Source organism: Typopeltis vanoorti, chromosome 10 (genome assembly GCF_054136105.1).
Source record: "Typopeltis vanoorti isolate ZY-2024b chromosome 10, IOZ_Tvanoo_1.0, whole genome shotgun sequence".
Classification (NCBI taxonomy): Eukaryota; Metazoa; Arthropoda; class Arachnida; order Uropygi; family Thelyphonidae; genus Typopeltis; species Typopeltis vanoorti.
The window spans coordinates 122,644,263-122,668,186 of NC_143558.1; the positions used below are offsets into that span (position 1 = coordinate 122,644,263).

General features: G+C 37.4%; 1 protein-coding gene across 4 annotated transcripts in view; it reads right to left on the bottom strand.

The window, feature by feature from the left end:
• The window catches only part of LOC150102755 (uncharacterized), a 203,254-nt gene that overhangs the window by 64,099 nt on the left and 115,231 nt on the right, over positions 1-23,924 (bottom strand). For all 4 annotated transcript variants that reach the window (XM_090399056.1, XM_090399057.1, XM_090399054.1 and 1 more), the window contains exon 7: positions 5,856-6,019. In XM_090399056.1, the coding sequence (XP_090255182.1) occupies positions 5,856-6,019 (164 nt within the window). The remainder of the gene's footprint in view (positions 1-5,855; positions 6,020-23,924) is intronic.

Genomic DNA, 23,924 nt, shown 5'->3' on the forward strand with positions numbered 1-23,924 from the left:
GGTGTTAAGATCTTAAAATATCTTAACATGATTTTGTGCATGGAAAATATTGTTAGAATAGGTAATTGAAAATGAAATAGATATAAAAATATCGTTATGTTAATAAAATTAGATTTATTGTAAAATATCAATAAAATGACATTTTACAATAAAAAGAATAAAGCAGTAGTGCTTATAGTTTCACTATTGGTGGTTTAGATAACTAGCGAGGACATTAAACCTAACCGTTCCTCATGGTTCGAGTCACTGGGTGGAAACAACCTATCATTCAGCAGCATGAATAATCAGCAAGATTTACATACCTTTCTATGCCACTGGAAATAAAATACAACCTGCAGCCATTTTTTATACTGAATGCACTGAAATAATCATCAACTTCATAGCAGTCAACAAACGTTATCCAGTCTGCATTATTGAAATCTTCAATTTGTCTGTAATACCCAGCTGTCATGACGTCATTCACACGACGCATTTGAGAGAATACAGCATATGCTCAACTTTGATGTAGAAAATGAACAGCTCATGCACATGAGAGGACGAGAGGGAGATTTTGAGATATGCATAGAGAAGAGATTAAAAAAAAAAAAAAAAGGAATAGAGAGATAAATACAGGGTGTCCCAAAATTCACACAAGATTTAAATTTAGTGCCAATTGTGCGGTAAAGTGTTGCCAACGAGAAAAAAAGACAGCGTGACAGTTCAGGGTCATTAAAAATGGACCACACACAACGAAGAGAGTTCATTGAATGGATTATGGAACAACAACAAGTGGATGCTTATTTTTCTAACAAAATCATCTTCGGCGATGAGGCTCATTTTCATCTTGATGGCTTCGTTATTCGACGAAGGGGGTTCAGAAAATCCACGAGCGATTGTTGAGAAACAAATCCATCCACAACATGTCACTGTTTGGTGCGGATTTTGGGCTGGAGGCATCGTCGGTCCATTCTTCTTTGAAAATGCAGCTGGTAAGGCAATAACAGTTAATGGCGCTAGCTATCGTGACATGATAATCCAGTTTTTTGTGCCTAAATTGCAAGATATGGATGTGGACGAGATGTGGTTTCAACAAGACTGTGCCACATGCAATACAGCTGGAGAAACATTTCAATTACTGCATGAGTCATTTCCTGGTCGTGTAACTTCCTGTTTTGGCGATCAGAATTGGCCGCCCAGATCATGTGACTTAACGGCATTGGACTTTTTTCTTTGGGGTTTTTCGAAGTCTAAGGTTTATGCCAACGAGCCCACAACCACCCATGCCTTGAACGAGGAAATTGAGCGCTGTATCAACGAAATTCAGCCACATTTATGCAAAACAGTCAGGAAAATTTCGACAAAAGAGTGTGTGTGCCAGAAAAGCCGTGGAGGCCATTTACCCGATATGCTATTCCATGCATAATCCTATACTGTTTGCTTTATGAATCAATAAGAAATTACAATTTTTAATTAAAAACCTGTGTTTTCTATCAAAATTACTTCTTGCGTGAATTTTGGGACACCCTATATAAGGGAGACTTGGAAATAATTCCCTTTAAGAAATAAGGAATGAATGGCTGTATTTTGTGGATTTCTTATATGTTCAAGTTCCTATTGAGAGGTTTATATATCTTCACTCGAGTGAAGATTAAATGAAAAGCTATTCTTTATTTGTGTAGGACTGATAGTTATCAAGGAAAAATGCTGGAAAGTTCCATATATGCTGTTTTCTAGTTCCATACTGGACAGCTGAGTTTTATGAAGAACATTTGATATTTTTGGTAGTTATTTTAAGTAGTAACTGAATATGCTAGAGAAGTGAGGCATAAGCTTGAGTACGAGTTCACAACTCAGGTATGAGTTGTCATTTTGCTTATGTGATTGTGTGCAAAAATAATTTGTTGCTGCATAAAATGCTTAAGTTCACTAGGTGAACTTAAGCATTTTATGCAGTGTGCTATGATTTTCTATAGAAATATTTGCCACGTCTTTTTTGTGAATGTCTGAGTCTCTGACTAAGATATGTTGCTTGTCCTTTTATCATTTTGGAATCTATTATTATTCCAAAATGATAAAAGGACAAGCAATAATGACACTGTTTGTTTTAATTTAATGAAAATACCCAAGCCAAACAAAGATGGTAAATAGGCAGACACTGAGGCTTCCCAACAGTGTATCATAATCAACAAACATGGGTAACTGAGAATTTTAGTGACTTTGCTATTGGACATATTATTTACTCAAGACAGATGGGTCATTCTATCACCCAAGTGGTAAGAACCCTAGGATTCTTGAGGGCCAACTTATCAATGGGTCTACCACAAATATACTAACAATGGATGATCCGGTGAGCAAATGGTGGCAGACTACATGCCATTGATGACTGAGGCTGACATAGACTATCCAGCCTTGTACAAACCAACTTCAGGGCAATGGCAGCAAAAATCACATCCAGTTTCAATGTTGGAGGTCCAAGCAGCATCAGCAAGCGAGCGAATGGTACAATGTACACTGCATGCTATCTGCTATGGGAACTGACACCCTAAACATGTATCACTGTTGACAGCTCGTCATCAGGAACTGCACCTTGCCTGGTGTCAGGGCCATCAAATCTGGAACCTATGCAGAGTGGACCAGAGTTTTGTGGTCTGATGAATCTCATTATCGATTGTATCAAGTTGATAGGAGGGAGGCAGGTGTGGCGTTGACAGCATGAGTCCATGACCCTGCTGTGCCAGGTCAGTCTGTTTGAGGAGGTGGTGGCACTGCAATGTTTGGGGAGCCTTCTTATGTAACACATTAAGTCACTTAGTGTGTCTGGAGAGGTCCTAAACACTGCAAGCTACCAGAATACTGTATTTACTCGAATATAACTTGCCCTCGCATATATCTCACACCCCTGATTTTACTTTACAAAAAAAAGAAATTAAAAAGTTTTGCATATACCTTGCACACAAAAAAAAATGTTTAAAACTTTAAGAAATAGATAATGAATGTTGTTATAACAGTTGCAGATTTTTGGAATTTGGTTATAGAGAATCAGTATTTCAACTCGCCAATCATCAGCTGGCTTTTCTTGTTGACTTGTGCAATCTTTTGTTAATACCACACCAATCATATGCGAGACCGGAAGTAGCAACAGCAAATAGTAGATTCTTGGAAAGTCAATACCCATTTTCATTTTTTTTTTTTTTTAAATCATGGTGATCTAAAATGGGATTTTAGATCACAATTTATCCTTCAGATCACCATGATTTATCCTTGTCCTTTTATCATTTTGGAATCTATTATCATTCCAAAATGATAAAAGGACAAGCAATAATCACACTGTTTGTTTTAATTTAATTCATTGTTGCTAAGATTCAAATATACCGCGTGATGAAGGTGAGTGGCCGATCACATAATTGATAATTAAAATTTAAATACATCATCATCAAATTCCTGACTTGTACACTCAAAGGGTGTACAGGATATGATAGTACTACATGAAAAAAATTACATAATTACTAACTTCCTATCTACAATTTTCCTCCAAATCAGTCTGTTACTTGTCAAGACTCCAACATTATCAGATCTCATATTTCTATCGTCTAAGGCACTTTGTACCGTATCAATCCACCTATATCTTGGTCTTCCTCTGGGTTGTTTTGCTGCCAACCTAGCAGAGAACACTTGTTTTGATAATCTTTCTTCACCCATTCTGTTTAAGTGACCATACCACCTGAGATTAACACAGTCCTGGATGCCGACAATGTCCAGTTCTTTCCTAATATCCTCGTTTTTAATATGATATTGCCATTGATGCCACCTGTTCACGCCTCTAGTCTTTCTCAGGACTCTCATGGCTGCAGTCTCTAGTCTTTGGTCAAGTGTTTTACTTCTGACCCAGCTCTCAGATCCATAAGTTAAAACTGGTTTGAACACTGTCTTGTATACAGCTAATTTAGTGTGCCGACTAATTTCTCTCTTATTCTATATGAATTTATTCAACTGACTTTCCACCATACCAGCTTTGCTGATTCTGTTGTCTATTTCTATATTGAATTTACCATCTTCACTAAAAATCGTGCCTAAGTAGCTGAAATGTTTTACTTGTTCCACAGTTTCTCCACTCACAACACAGTTGACATTTTCAATGATTCTGCTTATTTTCATTGTCTTTTTATTGCTGACCTTCATACCATATCTATTACAACAGTTATTCAATTTAGTCAGAGAATCTTGCAGACTTGTAGCGGATTTATTTAGAAGTATAACATCATACGCATAAAGCAAAGTGCTGACATTAACATCTCCAATTTTGATATCATGTTTAATACTACTTTTCTTCATAATGTGATCCATATAGATAATGAATAACACAGGGAATAATGTACATCCTTGTTTCACACCAGATTTAACATTAAACCATCTTCCTGTACTTCCTTCAATTCTAACTGCTGACTTACAACTCAAAGACAAAGTATTGCTTGATATAATGCCCCATTGACACCATATAACTGTAGCGTATTGAATAGCTTCTCTCTTGGCACATTGTCATATGCCTTTTCCAAATCGACAAAACATGAATACAGATCTTTGTTATATTCCCATGCTTTCTCGACTATTTGTCGTAAAGTGGAGATCTGATCTTGACAGCCTCTATTTGGCCTGAATCCAGCTTGTTCTTCACCCAGCTTTTCTTCCAGAATTCTTCTCAATCATTTCTCAAGTATAAATAGATCTTGCCAGGAACACTTAGTAGGGAAATACCTCTGTGATTCTCACATTCAGTTTTATTTTCCCTGTTATATATGGGTACTATGAAAGCTCTACTCCAATCATCAGGAATTCGTCCCTCTGTCCAGGCTTTCTGAACTATGCAGTGCAGCCACTGTAAGACTTTTATACCAACATACTTCAGCATTTCTGGTCGAATATCATCTACTCCTGCTGCCTTTCCGCATTTTAAGCCTTTGATGACTTTTTCTACTTCAAGTATGGATATGTATTCCTGACTGCATGCCTGGTCAGTGACTTTTTACCACTGTGCTTCATTTTGTAAATAATGTGAGAAATTATAAATTATAATGAGGATTTAATTATAAACATCAATTTATTTTTTTCCTCAAAAAAATTAGTTTTCAAAAATTCCCGCATACATCTCACACCACGATTTTTAACTTTAATTTTTGGGAAAAAAGTGCAAGTTATATTCGAATAAATATGGTATGTTGGCTGATCACTTGGACACTTTCATGGCCTTCACACATCCTGCAGCTGATGGTCTGTTTCGGCAGGACAATGCACTGCACACTAGGCCACAACCATACAGGCATAGCTGCTTGAGGAACACTCAAATGAGTTTGGGACATCCAGTGCCCCCCCCCCCCAAGATCCCTGGATTAAAATCCAATTTAATCTCTCTGGGATGCTGTAAAATGCGACATCAGATACGTGTATCTGGGACCATCTAACACACACACACACAGTTGTGGACAATGCTGCAACAGGCATGACTGGAATTGCATATGGCATCTTGTTAAGGCAATACCTAAGAGTGTAGGCTATTATTTGAGCTAGAGGAGGACTGACACACTATTAGGTGAGTATCTCTAACATTTTGTCCACTGAGTGTATTTATATATAGAACAGACTCCTTATAAATCAACAACAGACTCAGCTGCAGTCATAAATTTCCCATAGCTATCAAACTAGTGTCAAACCTGAATTTTACATATAGCACAGAACATGAAATCTGCACCCTATCAATAATAAATGTTCAAATCACTTACAACAACAACAAAAAAAAAATAATAATAATAACAACACATAAATAAGAAACAAGATAAAACAAATAAATAATAAAAAAAAAAGTTAAATATTTTTAATCATACCTATTTCTACTTCTACGTGTTACACGTGGGGTAAATGAAAATGGCAATATGATGGAGGGGGTTCTTCTTTCTTGAGCATCCTTAGCACCAAGGCATGCAGATTTAGGTGTCACAGTATAATCAGTTAGTTCCTCGCTTTCTTCATTAAGATCACTTCGAATTGCCTATTGAAACACAAAACAGAAATCAGGGTGATGCTAAATGTTTTTAATCTGCACAAAATCTTCCTTAAATAAAAGCATATTTTTAACTTCAATATTTACAAGATGAATTAAGATTACCACATCTACACCTTCAAAGAATATCAAATATATATAAAATACAGCAAGACTATGGGGGACTGAAACAATAAAAATCAAGTGAAGGAGGTTATCATTAACTTATTATGGAGAATGGAGGTGAAAGTGAGCACAGCAACTATTACCTAATGTGAACTGGATTTTAAATAAAAGTTACTTTGTTTACAAATATTCAAGGAAGTAAGGTCTGCTGTTGGCTGAAATTTGTCAAAAGGTTTGGAAGAAAATATACTGGTCTAGAGAGTGGAAAACATCAGTATTCATCCCAAAAAAATCAAATGCCAGACATTGTGATAATTATAGAACCATCGCTTTAATTTCACATCCAAGTAAAGTTATACTGATAGCGATTCAACAAAGGTTGGAGCCATAGAGAAATGCCACAAGAACAGGTTTTAGGAGAGGTAGAGGAACTAGAGACCAAATAGCAAACATGAGATGGATTATGGAAAGAACAAGAGAATTTCAGAAGGAAGTATTCATTTATTTTATTGATTATAAGAAACTTTTGATTAGGTGGATCGACAACAGACTGTGGATTGTGATGAGATCAATGGGAATACCTGAACATGTAATTCTCTTGATAAGAGAGCTGTATGACAACCAAGAAGCTTCAGTAAAAACAGTCTTTGGAGAAACAGACAGTGTTCGAGTGGAAAAGGGGTTGTATACTGTTCCCGTACTTTTTTTTTAAATATTTATAATGAATAAGTTATGAGAATGGCTGATTTAGACTGGTGGCAGGAAAATAAATAATTTAAGATATGCAGATGATACAACCCTCATAGCAGAAACTAAGGAAGATCTAGAGCAGTTGATTCTATTGGTTAAGATGGTAACTAACAAAGCTGGGCTTAATTTAAACATCAGCAAAACAAAAGTGATAGCTTCTGGTAAATTAAATGAATTTATAATAAAGGGAAATAAATCACTGAAAGTCATGATTTACTGGAGGTCCAGAATCAGAAATGATGGTAAACGTGAAGGTGAAATTAAAAGAAGGATAGTCATGGGAAAAAAAGCGATGTTAAACCTGACAAAAACTATGAAGGATAGAGGTGCGAGTAAGGCCATGAAAGTTTAGAATTTTCTGATAGTATATATGAATGTGAAAGATGGATTATTAAGAAGAAAGATAGAAAGCGAATCGATTCAGTTGAATTATGGGTGTGGAGGAGACTATTAAGAATCTCATGCAAGAATGACCAATAAGAAGGTTTTAGAGAATATAAAGACAGAATGCTCCTTGGAGGTAGTGATTGCTAAACAGAAATTGATGTACTTTGGACATATTATGCGAGCTGATGGATCATTGGAAAAGGCAGTTATATTGGGGCAAAAGGAAATACCACAAAAAAGTTGGATGGACTTACTAACTTGAACTTAAAGAACTTACAATTACTGAAAGAAAGGATAAGAGGCCAAGCAGGATGGAGAGCCTTTGTTCACAAGATTACCAAGAGTCGAAATCGACTGGATGGCACATAACAACAACAAAGGGCCTGCTAACGTTAACAGTCAAAGTGCTCCTTCTTATTAATTCTTCAGCATGTTTTGTTTTCTTGTTATTTTCTGGTTTAATGTAATAAATAAGTGGCACATCTGTATATAAAAACAAATGAAATATTTCTTAGCAGTATAATACAAGGTAATAAATAAATAACACAGCATAAGCCTGTTGAGAAAACCTCTGTAAAAAAGAAGTATAAAAAATGTAGTAAAATTCATAAAACATCATAAAAAACAGGTTTTTAAAAGAATATATGCAATAAAAAAAATAATGTATATAAATTATATAAGATGTTAAACACTGATGCTCTGTAAAAATTTAAAAAACAGGGTGACACTTGATGATTCTCATGAAATCCGAGTGTATTAAGTTCAGCCGGATTATGAAAGTAACTAAAATAATGACTACACTTGTTGGCAAAACAAATGCAGGCAATTAAATTATGAATGATGTCCAGTGTTGCACAACTCACATAAAGGCATGTCATCATCCATCAATAGGAAGGAGTACATAAGATACCTATTACCTATGCAGGGCTAAGCAAAAACAACTTCCTTTTTATGGACTCTGCATAGACTGCACTGCCATCATTTAATTTCAGGCTTGATTTGGCAGAGATTATTACTGGTCACTCTCTCTCTCTGTGTTCCATGATGACTGCCACTGGTATAAAAGCGTGTTTGATAATCTCTCTGCAATTGGTATATATGGAAACTTAAACTGACCTAGCTGCAGTATCTGCAGCCTTATTTTCCTTAATCCCAGTCTAACTTACAACAGAAGCATACATCCAAGTACAACTTCCATAACTGAGAAAGGATAGGTTGGATTTGAGAGAGCACTGAGCATACTTATTGCCCATGAAGAACTCTGTAGATCTGTATACATTATGTAACTTTGGTAGCAATGCAATCTTATGTATTTAAAATTTTTTACTAAATAATTTAAGGAAATTACAACGTCAACTAGGATATACATTAAAATTAATTTTAATATACTTCAATATTTCGGCAACGTCACGTTGCCATTTTCAAGAAACTTAAAAACAAGACACGTGCACGTAGGCACAACAAACAGTAGTGAGGAAGAAGCAGGAAGCTATTATTTCTCCTAAAGTCCTGATGGTGCCCCCTAGCGGGCAATGTTGGTATTCTTGGCCAATTGGGCTGAAGGTCCTCTGATGTAGGTTTCCCAAATTTGAGGCAGTCTCATGCACACAAATTTGTTGACGTTTGGATTGTTCTTAGGGCTGAAGCTGATTCCATGAAAAGTCTTTCATATTTGTATTTACTACGGTGAATTATTGTGGCTTTCTTCCACCGTATTCTATGGCAGGTATCCAGCGCATGGTCAGCAAGACCAGAGTGGCTGTATTGGTGAAACCGGATGGAGCCCTTGTGTTCTGAAATTCTGATATTTGCTGTCCTGCCTGTTTGGCCAAAGTAGGACAGCTTACAGCTGCAAGGGACCTGGTATACACCAGGTAGGTCTGGGGGAGGGAGGTTGGTCTTTAGTAGAGCGGATAAGGGATGCCAATTTTTTATATGGTCTGTAACAAGAAGACATGTTTTTTTTAGGATTTTTGTAATTTTTTCCGAGGTGTTCGGATATAGGGTATGGTGATGGATTTAGAGTAATCCTTGTTGTGAGGGGGGGAGGGGGTGGTTGTGGTTTACTGGTTTCAATTTTTTTTTGGGGGGGGGGTAGCCTTTGGCTGAGAAAGTGTTGAGAATGTGGTTTAGTTCAGTGGTTAGGGCATTGTCATTTGAACAGATAAGTTTAGCCCTGTTGTGTAGTGTCTTAATGACTCCATATTGTTGCGAGGAGGGGGTGGTGGGATTGTTGGTGAATGTATCTGCCTGTATAGGTGGGTTTCTCTACAGACTGAGAAAACCGAGGTTCCATCAGGCTGGTGGGTGACTAGTGTGTCTAAGAAAGGAAGGCAGTTGTTTTTTTCTTCTTCCAGGATGAATTTGATTCTGGGGTGTTGGTTGTTTAAGTGTGTTAGGAAAGAGAGGAGTGTATCAGAGCAATGTGGCCAAATAGCTAACACATTATCAACATAGGGAAGCCAAATGGTTGGTTTTTGTAGGGCAGAGTGTAAGGCTTTCTCTTCAAAAGTCTCCATATAAATGTTGGCCAAGGGTGGGGAGAGTGGAGAACCCATGGCTGTCCCCTCTATTTGTTTGTAGAATTTTCCTTGCCAAACAAAATTGCCTGAGTTCATTGTGAACTGAAATAGGGCTGTGATATCGGGAGGAAATTTAGCTTGGATAAGCTCTAAGGATTCTTTGAGTGGGACATTTGTAAATAAGGAGGAGACATCAAAACTGACCATTATGTCAGTGTGTTTGAGTGTAAGGTTTTCTATGCTGGCTTTGAAGTGAGCTGAGTTTTTTATGTGTGAAGATGTGTTGCCAGTATAGTGTGAGAGAGCTTTGGCCAAATGTTTAGCTAGTTTGTACGTGGGGGAATCAGTGCCATCTATTATGGGACGTAACGGCACATTTTCCTTATGTATTTTTGGGAGTCCATACATACGGTGGGGGTATGGAGTTAAATGGTTTTAATTTGTTAGTGATTTCCACAGGCCAAGAAGTGACCTTCTTAAGTAGCCTGTGGAGTTTTCTAATTTGTGAGTTGGTGGGATTGTACTTGATAGGGAGGTAAGTAGCCCGATCTAACAATAGAGCTTTCAGCTTACCTGTGTAATCCTTTTGGTTAGGCAATACTGTGGCATTCCCTTTATCAGCTTTGGTGATTATTATTTTCTTGTTTTTCTTTAATTCTAGTAGAGATTTAATTTCCTTACTGGGCATGTTGGCTTTTGGTGGTTTAGCTTTGGTCAGAAACTGGATGTGGCTTGTGTTCTATCGGAATATCAGAATTTCAGAACACAAGGACTCCATCTGGTTTCACCAATACAGCCACTCTGGTCTTGCTGACCATCGCTGGATACCTGCCATAGAATACGGTGGAAGAAAGCCACAATAATACACCGTAGTAAATACAAATATTAAAGGCTTTTCATGGAATTAGCTTCAGCCCTAAGAAACAATCCAAACAAATCAAAACAAATTTGGCTGCATGAGACTGCCTCAAATTTGGGAAACCTACATCAGAAGTCCCTCAGCCCAATCACCCAAGAATACCAATATTGCCCGCTAGGGGGCACCATCAGGACTTAGGAGAAATAATAGCTTCCTGCTTCTTCCTCACTTACTGTTTGTTGTGCATGCATGCACGTCTTGTTCTTAAGTTTTTTGAAAATGGCAACGTGACGTTGCCGAAACATTGAAGTATATTAAAATTTATTTTAATGTATATCCTAGTTGATGTAATTTCCTTAAATTATTTAGTAAAAAATGCATAACCAACGTCTAAGCCTTTCCATGAGAAATATGTATTTTAAAGCAAACTCTATAGTGTAGCTATATAAAATACTCTATAGTATTTCATAAGCAAACTCTAAAATGTAAAGTTACATTTTAGTGAGATCAGGGCAGATATTATACTGTGTCAGAAGACAGCATATGATTCGATCAATTAGTGCCTCTAATTTTGAACCATCTGTATAAATATGTACAAAATAAGAGTATCAAATTCTGTGTTGTCTACCAGTAGATCTTTGACCTTCAAGAGCTGCTAGATAACAACAGGAAGTTTTGGGAAATTTTTGGTAACCTGCAGGAAGGAAGTGACATGGTGATATGTATGAATACCACAGTCAATATGTGTTTAGTGGTATCTGAGCTATGTCTCTAGACAATCTCTAGACATTGTTTATCCCAATGTCAATCTCTAGACATTGGGATAGACAATGTCTAGAGATTGTCTAGAGACATAGCTCAGATATACATTATAAGAGAGCTTTTATTCGCCAAACAAAGGGTTGTATGGCAGTCTGATAGGTGTTGCACAGATTCTCCCACTGCAGAAGACAGTTAGCCATGTGGGATGGTCTGGTAAGGACTTTATTTTTGTAGCATATAACAGTGGTTCCTTTGCCTCGAAGTACAAACTAGGAATCAGCAAAGTTTGAAATGCGCCATTTGCAATTCATATGGCTTGATAGTAACAGGATCTAGCCATCATAGGGTATACTTTCACTGGCAGAAGCATAAACTTGTGACCCATAATTTAGTTTCTATTTCTATCTTATAATTCTGCAATATAGATGGAACAAAGAACATCTGTCTGTCTGTACACCAAGAGATGGAAGATAAGGCACGAAGGATGTTCACTGCTTTTTGGCACTTATCTCATAACTGATTGTAAGCGAGGAAACTGATTTTGCTGTCAAATATAACTCCCAACAACCTGGCTTCTGGTGCAACTGGGATAAACATCTGTCCTAATCTGAGTTCTGGGTTTTGATGAAGATTGCATCTGCAGCAAAAAAAAAAGCACACAAACCATCTTCTGATGTGAAAATCTGAACTCATTTGCAAGATGATCGATGGCATGCTGCAGCTGTCTTTCACCCTCATACTACATAAACGAGAGCAGACAATAAAAGTCATCCACATTGGGGGCATTACTTACGGGTTCCAGGTAATTGTTCACTTATGAGTGAACCCTGATTGTAAAAAGCATGACATTTAAAACTGAACCATATGGGAAACCTTCCTCTTGGGTATAAGTTTGGGAGAAAGAGTGATTTCCACTCAGAAAAATCCATTAGATAAAAAGTTCTTGATAAAAAGAGGGAGATTCTCTTTGAGACCAAAGTTGTGTAAGTCTTTCAGTATTCAAAAGCAGCAAGCAGTATCACATGCTTTTTCCAAAGAAAACTGATACTAAGTACTCTCATTTTATTAAGGCATCTCTGAGAAATGCTTACAGCCAGACTACTAGATTATCAGTCATTGAATGATGTTTACAGAAGTTAGATTGTGTTCTGGATGAAAGGTTGTTTTTCTCCAGAAATCATAAAAGACAAAATTTAACCATTTTTTTTACCCCCAGAATCTTGCACAGGTAGCTGCTAAGACCAATTGATTGATAGTTTATTAGTGATTTTGGATCATTTCCTGGCTCAAGAAAGGTAATAATAATAATAACAGCCTTTTGCATATCTGAAAATATGCACAGACAGAAAATTCAGTTGTCAAGGTACACAGTTGATGCAGAGATGATGGAGATATTTAGCCATTTCACAGCAAATATCTACTAGAATAGCAGTTGGGTAACATTTAACCAAACAGTTTTAATTTCATCTTTTGTGAATAACCTGTTTGCTTAAATGTCACCCAACTGCTATTCTAGTAGATTACTATTCAATGAAAACTGAATTGATTGTTTTAGTGCTTTGCAATTTTCAACAAGGAACTCAGGAAGGTAGGTGGGGAGAGAAGTGCTGCTGATGTATTAGAAAAAACTTTCCTGAATGTACTGAAAATTGTGCACAACTGTTACCTTCTAGAATGAAGCTGGTGAATGGTGTATCTGCCTTTCATTTTCTGGATTTTGTCCCAGACGGCTTTATTGCTGGTGCCTCTTGTTAGGGAAGATATGTATTGGATGCAGAATTCTTTTTTGGTTCTGATGACAGATTTTTTCTTGGTAAAGCTTAAACATGTTTGAAAGCAGTCAGGTCTATTACTGTGTCATATCCAGAGAAAATACCCCAAGCTTTCTTCCAGGCTTTTTTTGGCTGCTGTCCAATCGTCAGTCTATCTACCTTGGTTTAGGAAAATGTGTAAATTGACTGGATGTTTTTCAAGAATTGCATCTGTGGCAGCTTCTATAATATACTCTGCTACATGATTCAGTGCATCACTGATAGGAGAGGAGCCGACCATTGCAGAACTGAATTCTTCTGAGGAAAAGGTGCAGTCAGCTTGCTCACTTTTCAACTGTAATATCCATAATGTAGTATGTCTCTTTCTTTTAAGGTTACATGGTAATCAGCATTCATATTTATGAATTTAGGGACACAAGACACACATGTTGAAAAGATTATTTTACTGATTAATAATAAAATAACTTGACGTTTCGACCCCTATATTGAGGTCATCATCAGAAGGATACATGTGTATAAGAACCAAGCTACATGCTGTTGCACTCTATACAGGTAAATTACATCTACATTGCTAACAAATCTTTTTTCCTTAGCCTGCCCTCTAGTGATAAAAAAATTTTTTTTTTTTAAATTACCAATAAAGACTACAATAAACTCTGCTAAAGTCCCCACGTACTAGGATTCTTCTGGAATTATACTGTTCATATTGTTATATTACGATTATCTTCTGGATTTGTACAGTACAGGTTGCTATTGAATGTTCGAGGAAAAAAAAAAAACCTTCACATTGAGATTTTTCCTTGTGTATACATAAATATGAATAATGTAGTATGTGGTTGCCCACATAGACACACACACACAAAAAAGAGGATACCATGGGAAAGTTATCACTTCCAAATATCAGTTTCCCAATTGAACAGTGAGATGAGGGAGATTAAACAGATATTTAAGTTGATGGCAGTAAATCTTTGAGTAGGCATATAGAAGGTGTTGCTTCCTGGGTTTAAGAGGGAGAGACTGTTGTCAAGCATATGCTCAGCAACTCCTTCCCTGTTGTTTCTTTGGCTATTACCCCACAGTGATGTGTCTATTTAAATCTACTATTAAAAGTGGATGGTAACTGCAATATTACATCTTCAAGGTATTAAGTGGGACTTGCTGGAAGGGGTATGTTTGCCCACAAGGATGGCAACTCTTCTATGGGCAGGTCCATTTCTTCTCTTGTCCTTACAAATATGGTAACATTTCATAATGCCAGATCACTAAATTAAATTTCAGGTATGTTTCCTGCAGGCAGAAGCATACTGGTATAATTACATTTCTGCAAGAGATTCTTCATGTCATTAGCATTTTGCTGGAATCCAAGGCATTATAGAGATGTTTTCATTATGTCTTTTTGATGGTGTAATCTGGCTTCTTTTTTTGTGAGGTTTTATTTTCATTAGTCTTGGATTTTTTCTTTTTTAGAAAATAGTGGATGGTAATCAGGGACCATAATTTCTTCATCATGAGATTGTGACACTGGACTCCCTCCAGAACACTAGGTACATACACAGTGTGCCCATTAAGTAATGAGTTTGATTTTTTACAGGACAGCCCTTTGAATAAAAGTAATAAACATGTTTATAGTTTTTGACCACTAGAAAGTGTTATAATTGCAGGTGCAACTTTTGAGCTGGGTGATGCAGCAGTTTCTGTGTGGCAACCGGTGATGTAAGAGTGTGTGAGTGGAGCATGTCAGAAGCTGCATCATGGGGCAAACAGCTGTGATAAAATTTTACTGTAAATTAGGAAAAACTGCAACAGAAGTGTATCAAAAAGTGATGAATGTCTGAGCTATTCACAGGTGTTCTGCTGGTTTAAAGAGGAAAGGGAGTACTTGAAGGATGAACCACATTGCGGACAGCCAGTTTCTGAACAGACAAATGAAAATATGGTGAAAGCTAGGGAAATTGTTGCCCATGAAAGGCAAATAACCACTAAGCCACTTGCTGTACAATTTGATATCAGTAAGGAAACAGCCAGATTAATCTTAGAAAATGATTTGCACGAGAGGAAGATTTGTTTGAGGTGTGTGCCACGCACGTTGACACACGAACAGAGAGAGAACACAGGTTGAATGTTGTCAAAATTTCACCTATGCAGTTAATCAAGACCATGATGTGTTGCGAAGAATTGTTCACTGGTGATGAAGGTTGATGTTATCAGAAACACAACACTAGAGCATGGAATAGTGTGGAACGTCTTCCTTGACAGAAGAAAGTCAGGTTGCAAAAATCACCTGTCAAGACAATAGTCAGTATTTATTTTTTTTCCCGATGATGCTAGAATTATCCACCATGAACAGTTCTTTCCTGAATACGACATTTCAGGAAAGAACTGTTCCACAACAACAATGGTTTCTGCTGCATAACAACAGTCCCATGCACTGCATTTGAAGCAGTTTCTGACTTCAATGTTGGTCTAATATTCCCGCCTATTCACCAGATTTGGCTCCCACAGACTTTTCTACTTCCTAAAGGTGAAATGTGCCTTGAAAGTGAAGCACTTCAGTGATATTGATGATATCCAACATGGTGTTACCCAGAAACTGAGGGAGGTTCCCATTCAGGACGTCTTCCACTTTGAACACTTGTACAACAAGTGTTCGAAGTGGAAGAGATGTAAATGTTGTGTGGAGTTGGAGGGAGATTATTTTGAATCATGCAATTGACAATTCCAAATATAGTTCTTTGTTTTGATATAATAATTGTTCTCTCATTACTTAACAGGCACACTGCATATTAATTGTTTCCTCTTGTTCAGAAGGAACAAAGTTATCCATGCCATCTATTAAATTATTGGGAGGAGTGTCAAAGACATGTCTCCAAATTCTTTAATACCTGGCCATTATAATGGAGCATATAACTCTTTTGCAAGAATGACACAAAGAAAAAAATAAAATTTTTCAGGAAATGAGTTTGAAGTTTTGAATCAATAATTATAACTGTTTAATACTCTTTACTATGGGGAAATGATTGTATTTGAGTAATGGTATTCTTCCAGTAGATAGAATTCAAGGTTCCCTTTCAATTTCTGCATATAACTTAAAAAATTTCGTTTTTGAGTTATGTCATTCTTCTTGCAAATGAGATATATATATATATGGATCATCACATAGAGGAGCCATTTTTGGCATGTCCTTTGGAGTGAGCCCACAACGATTTTTCTTTTATGTGCTCTAAAGAGACAGCAAGCAAATGATACTATTCAGGGATGTTGAAGTTATGCGAAAGTAGAATCGACAAGTGTCAATGTTTCTACTGACACTTTCTTTACAGCTGCCTTCTTAGATTAGAGGGTTTACAACATCCAGTGGCACTGCCTCTTTGCCTCATAGTATGGGATGTACTACTCAGTTTTTATGTTCTGGATCTCTTTTTTATCCTTCCACCCTTTGGATGCTGGGGAAGTAAGCAGAGTGATCTTCCTTACAATTAGGGAATTTTGGTGTTTGTTCTTAGAGTCCTTGTTCTTGTGATCTTTACTACTACCTTTATTAGACACAAATAGCAGCGCCATGACATGCAGTTTGAGAATGACCATACTTTTCACATTTAAAGCAATGCCAAGTTCAGGATGTAGAGTCTCACTGGGAAGTTTAAATATCTGGCTTTTACAGATTTTGGTGGTTTAGGGGAGTGTGTTAAAAGTAATGATGATGATCCTGCTGACTATCCGATCTCAGGTGACCATCCCTATGTATGAGTATTCTCCTCATGACTGTTACTGAAACTACAAATCATCAAATGAACATATATGACAGTAAACAGCCTATGTAGCTCGATAGAAGTGGTATTTGCACTCCACAACCTGAAAAAAAAAAAAAGACCTAGATTCAAATCTAGTTGCTGACTAGAGGAACATTTTCTAAGCCTTTCTTTGACCAGTTCCTGAGTTAGTCGATCTCTTGCACAGGCAAGCAGGTTTTTCCTCCTGGAAACTTGGGTATTTCACCCTGTAACCTCAAGAAAATTGACCGTAGAACCCACACTATCTCAGACAATAAATATATGGTATTAGGATTAGGAAACATGAGATGGTGTGCTGTCCCCCCCCCACCCCTCTTCACCAGATGCCAGATATTGTTAGTGATAGTCATGGACCAGCTATCTCTAATTAGCCTCCAGTGGTGATTAAACTTCTTCCTCAGTCTCCAAAAAGTTAGATTGGGCTAAAACAGCCTTCCCTACTGTTAGGGAATCAAAGATGTTAGCAGTGAATGAAGTGTATTCATAAAAAATGCAGTTTTTAATGGATTAACTTGTCATATAATTGAAGATTAGCATGATATTCCTTTCAGTCAGTATAATTTATAAGACTTTAAAAAACAGAGTGAAATTAATAATAAAGTGGGCAATAGTGGGCAATAATGGGCAATAATAAAGCAATCCCTTACTCACCACCAATAATGGTGGTGAGTAAGGGATTGATGGCGAAGTGCGCATGACTGGTGATAAAACAGTAAGAGTAAATGATAGCAAAAAAAGGCCGCAACATTTGAAAACTGAATTGGTGAAGATGGGGCAGATGCAGAGTGAAATGAAGAAAAGTATAGATATGTATGGAAAGTGAGGCACTGGATATGAGGACTAAGTGAGCAAAGGAGTTGGCAGTGGTAGTAAGGAAAAATGACTTGACTAGAAACAAGAATGTAAGATTGGATATCAGAAGGTTGTTAAGAAGGAAAAAAACATAATAGTGTGATAAGAAAGGTAGTCAGTATGTTGCCCAGGTAGGACAGTGATGAGATGAGATGGAGTGTACGAATTATGAACATGTTAGCAGAAATGTGCGAAGAGAAAGAAGAGCAGTTCATTAATGTATGGATTGAGTTTGAAGAAAGAACCGAACAGAATAAGAGTGATGGACTGCATTTAATGGTTTTGGTGTGAGTCGTTTGGAGACTGCTGATGGAAGGGAAAGTAACGAGTGCAGAGGCTGAATCTGAGGAAGTAAGAAAAGATGTGAAAGAGTAGAAGAGTAAGGAAGGAGAGATTGAAGTGGTGCTTATGAATAAAAAAGTGGGTAGCATGAGTGCAGAGAATAAGAGAACAAATGTGCAAGACAAACAAGGAGACTGAGAGTGGACAAGGAAACAGCATGAGAAAGGGTAATGCTCCAAAAGGATGTCAATATGTATGCAGACAAAAAGGGAAGGGGATGAGCTGAATGTAGGGAAAACAGCTGGATTTGAAAAAGGTTCTGAGATGAGTAAGGAGAAAAGAAATGGCTCAAGGAAAAAAAGGAGAAGTCACATCTAATAAGTGGTATCAGTCAAACTTGCTACAGATACAGGAATGAGCTATCATGTTTGTATACGAATGTAAGAAGTATCAGAAACAAATGAAATGGTTGCATTGATTTTGTTCAACCAAAAATTGTTGGAATAAGTGAGAGATTGGATGAGAATGATATCCTGACAGGAATAGAGAAGGGCATGACATATGGTATCTAGATTATTCACTGAAAACAAATCAGCAAAAAACAATTCACCAAAAGGCAATTAATCAAATAAACAATTAATCAAAAACACATTTATAGAAAGGCAATTCGTCAAAAACCAACAATTCATTAAAAAAGCACAATTTTTAAAAAACCAACAATTCATCCAAAAATCTCAATTTGCCAAAACTACAAAAGAAAAGCTAATTTTCTTTTATGAAAAATGTAAAAAACAACAAAATAATTATTTAAAAAATATAAAAAAATAATTATATTCTTTCAATGAAATATGAAAGAATTCATAGAAAAAATTATAGGTGAATTATTTTTTTGATGAACTGCCATTTGTTAAATTGTAAGATTAATCGTTTATTTGACAAATAGTTTTTCAACGAATCATCACTCAATGAATTGCCATTCAGTAAACTGTCTTTTGATGAATTTTCATGGAACCATGTGTATTTTATGAAGATAGAAGATGAAGATTTTATGAAATGAGTAGAAAGAGGGTAATTATTATGGGGGATTTCAACTATGGTATAATATTGATTGGAAGGAGGAGAGGACACATGTGAGGAAGGAAATGGATTTGATTCAATTATTAAGATTCAATAATAACTATCTGAGACAGCATGTAATTGAAAATACTAGGGGTGTGAGAGTGCTTGACCTGGTAATAGCATCTGAGAATTTGACTGTAATGAATATGACCATGTTGCCACCTATTGGTGAGAGTGATCAGACCTGGGAGGAGGCTAAAGGTGTGGAATTTTCGATTGAGACAGGTACTGTTATATACTCCTTTTCTATATTTTTCCCTTTTTAGCCTTCAAGGTTAGTCTATACTTAACTCTTTGTTCTCTTAAATCTTCCCCCTTTTTAAACAGACAAAATCTTTGGCCGCTCTTAAGTTTAATCACATGTAGGATACTTAATGATTAGGGCTTTGTCCTAGAATGAGATGCGGCCATTAAACATATCTTCTGAGACAGTCCACCTGATAAGCATTGACAAATTTATTTTTTAACTGCGTCAGCCAATACTGAGGATAGATGACTCTTATCCAGGATGGCTCTCTCAGAGTGATACACAGTAACTAAACTACAATGAATATCTAACTTCTGGTCACTATATTCTTGCATGTAGTCCTGGTCCGCTTCACTAAATTATACACGTGGGTTCTTCCCGCTAAGTTCGATAATATTTTTATGAGTGGCTGTTTGAATTCATATACTAAACCAGATCAGGCAGGCACTAAGAAACATATTTATTAATTAAAGAAATGATACATGAAAGTCTTACTACTAGGTAATCTGAATCAAATTTTAGTAAGATCTCTGGTTCATTACTACTAATGAAATACATGAACAAATTTTGCTTGGACCACCTCTATATGTAACTTAACATTATCTCATCACAAGTTATCACACATTCTACACTCATGTGGTCACTAGTTATATCACTTAACACAACACAATTAATTCATACACAATAAATAGAGCCCTTCTAGGCAGACAGTTCTCAAACAAAGATGGGTCTATGCCAAGTTGGAGACAGTTCCTAAAGTTCCACATAACAAGTCCACTACACAAATGTTCTTTGGAAAACACACAATTCCTTAAATTGAAAATATAACACAAGGGTCTACGTTACCGTCTCTGAAATGATACTCGTTCCTTTCTTCTGCCTTGTCTGGGCATCAAAGCTTTGTCTCAGTCTGCTGCTCGTCTAGTCACCTTCGACAACTGTATGGCCAGATTCTCAGCGGGAAAGGCGATATGGCTCAGGAGCTTAGCCAGAACGGACGGCATCTGCCTGGTTCTTCCTTCACACGATGTAGCGCAGCTATCCTGGTCCAAGAAAATAGCTAGCCCTGTTCTGTATGCTGTGGCAGACGACTCATACCTTCCCCAGCCAGCCTGGAACTTCTCCGTAGGGGCGGACTGGACCAACGTCCGAGAGGTCAGGAAACAGGAACAAAAAAGCCTCGAGTGGGGGTTGCTTGACCTTTTTGTTTTCATGCTCTTCCTGGCGTTTCTCATATATCGCGATGCCCGCCAACGCAGTCACGTGGATCTTTGTCATGGCATCTAGCTCCTTCCACTACATCGCATGTGTGCTTGCAGTGTTTTCTTAGAAAGCACTCTAGTTTCTCTTTCTCATAATTTCTCCCCCTGGCACACGTAACACTGGATGGTCAAATGGTGACCCTTGGACTCTGGCTTACAGATTTTGCTATCTTATGACACATAAAGTGGCATTCTTAAATTAATTCAATACATTAAATAATTTCTCTATCAGACCCTTATACATAACAGGTTAGGTCTTATAATTCTCTTTCATTTATAATATAATTTCTTACTCCTATCTTAGTGTTATATACATATATATACATTTCCAGTTTATAGAAACACACCACATTCTCTGCCTAATTTCAAAGAGAGTTGTTCCTGAATAATTAAATGGTAATTCTTTTTCTTGATTTATTCAGGACACAACAGTATATGTGGAATTACCATGCTGGCAAGTATGACAAGCTTAGGAGATTGCTTGGATCAGTGCCATGGCATGTACAACTGCAAGGGCTGGATGTCGATAGAGCATGGGAAGTGGTCAAGGAGCATTTACAGGTGGTTATGACTGATTGTATACCTAAGGTCCGAATAGTAAAACAAGTAGGGGTTAAATGGATGAATAACACCATTAAGCTTGAGCAGCAAAAAAAGAAACAACTGTGGAGGGAATTTAAAGAATGAGGTGACCTGCAGGCACACGAACGGTATAAAGTGCTGGCCAGAAGAGTAACGAGTGTGGTAAAAAAAAGGAAAAGTGGATTACGAAAGCAAACTAGCTATGCAAGCTAAAGAGAATTCCAAACAGTTCTTTTAATATGCTGCAAGCAAAAAACAAACTGTACACGGCAAAATGATTTTAAGGAATGACGATGGTAAGGAGGTCACTGAATCAGTTGATATAGTAGAATTACTGAGCGAGCACTTTGCAGGAGAGTATATCATTCAAGTGGTGACATTGCAGGAATGAATGAACCAATAGCTTATACGGGAATTGTGGAGAAGTGGAGGTGAATAGTCTATTACAAAACCTCAATGTCAATACATCTGTGGGATTGGATGGTATACCAGCTCGTGTTGTACGTGAAGCAGCTAAAGAATTGTCAGTGCCCTTGACCATGTTGTTTAATCTGAGTCTTGGGTCTGGTTTAGTCCCGAAGGTGTGGAAAGAGGAGAAAATAATTCCACTGCATAAAGGAAGATCCAAGACTACTGTTGCAAATTACCGACCGATCAGCATATAAGGAGTCGTTGTCAAGGTCTTGGAGAAAGTAGTCAAGGGAAAAATACAGGAATGGATTGATGAAAATGAGATACTGTACAGGGAACAGCATGGCTTTGTGAAGGGTAGATCATGTCTCTAACTTGCTCAAGTTTTATAACACAGTGACGGCTGAACTGGATAAGGGTAATGGGTTTACAGTGATACTGCTGGACCTGGCTAAGGCATTCGACAGGATATCACATGGAATTGTGATATCCTGTCGAATAATCCGTAAACTACAACATATGGGAATGGATATAGGGTTGGTGAGATGGATAGGTGGGTGGTTGATGGAGAGATATCAGAGAGTAGTTTATTCAGGAGTAGAGTCCAAAAGACAGCCTGTGACTAGTGGTGTGCCACAGGGTTCTGGTCTTGGACCACTGCTGTTTAATTTGTTCATTAACGTTATAGGGAAGGATCTAAGAGGAACAGTTCATTTGTTCACTGATGATACAAAGTTGGGTAGGGCAATAGTGAATGCAGATGATGTCAAAATCTTGCAGGACGACTTGGATAGATTGGAGATTTGGGATGAAAAGATTAACAGCAGTATACCACATTGGTGGAACTGTACTCCAGGAGATTGATGAGGCCAGGGACTTGGGAATGTTGGTGGATAGGGAGATGAAGTTTAGGGGACACATTGCAAAAGTGGCTAAATCAGCTCATCGACTCACTTAGTTGTTGAAAAATACTTTGACGAGCAGAGACAAGCAAGTTATTGTACCTCTGTAGCGAGCCTTCATAAGACCTCATCTCGACTACTGTGCCCAGATTTGGTCACCCAGGTTTCTTCTTGATGGGGAGGAGGTGGAGAGGATCCAGAGGCGAGTGACCAAGATGATAGCATGTCTATGGAATGAACCTTATGAGAACAGGTTGAAGATTTGTAGGTTGCAGAAATTAGTTGATAGGCAGAAAAGGGGAGATATGATTGAGACATACAAATTGCTAAAGGGTTTCTATAGGATTAATTCAGAGAATATTTTTGAGATCAGGACTGGTGGTGGGAGAACTAGGGGACACCTATGGAAGCTGGGAAAGAGCATGGTTAGCAAGGGTGTTAGAGCTGGTTTCTTTACTTTTAGAGTGGTAAATGAGTGGAATAAGCTACCAGAATCTGTTGTGGGTGCTATGATGGTGAGTGAGTTCAAGGTAAGGTATGACAGATACTGTGAGAATGTCGTATAGTTGTGTGGACATGATGTTTAGGGCCTCCCTCAATGAGTCTAAGGACTCCCTGGAGTACCGTATGTGGTTAGCAAGGGTGTTAGATTGGTTTCTTTACTTTTAGAGTGGTTAATGAGTGGAATAAGCTGCCAGAGTCTGTTGTGGGTGCGATGACGGTGAGTGAGTTCAAGGCAAGGTATGACAGATACTGTGAGAATGTCGTATAGTTGTGTGGACATGATGTGTAGAGCCTCCCTCAATGAGTCTAAGGACTCCCTGGAGTCACCTGTAATAATAATAATAATAATAATAATAGAAAGTGTAAAAAGGGAGGTAGAGTGCTATTGATGATAGAAAAAGAGTCATGTCCATACAAGGTAGAGATGCAAGGGGAAAATAGTAGTAGTGATTTAAAGGCAGTATGGTGCAAGACAAGAGGTGAACAGAATGAAATAATTCATTGGATGTTGCCACAGACCTAGTAATGTGGAGGGTAGTGACCAGGAAATGTATATGAAAATTAGCTACGTTAATGGAAAAAGATGATCAGCATGATTTTAATTATGACAATATAGCAAATGGAAGTAAAGAAAATGAGTTCCTTGAGTTTTTGAGGAACATCTACTTCAAATAGCAAGTAACAGAGGACATACAAGGATTGAGGGTCTTGGATTTAATCATCTCATCAGAGGATGTTATTATAAACGAGGTGTCAAATCACCCTCCAGTTGGTGAGAGTGACT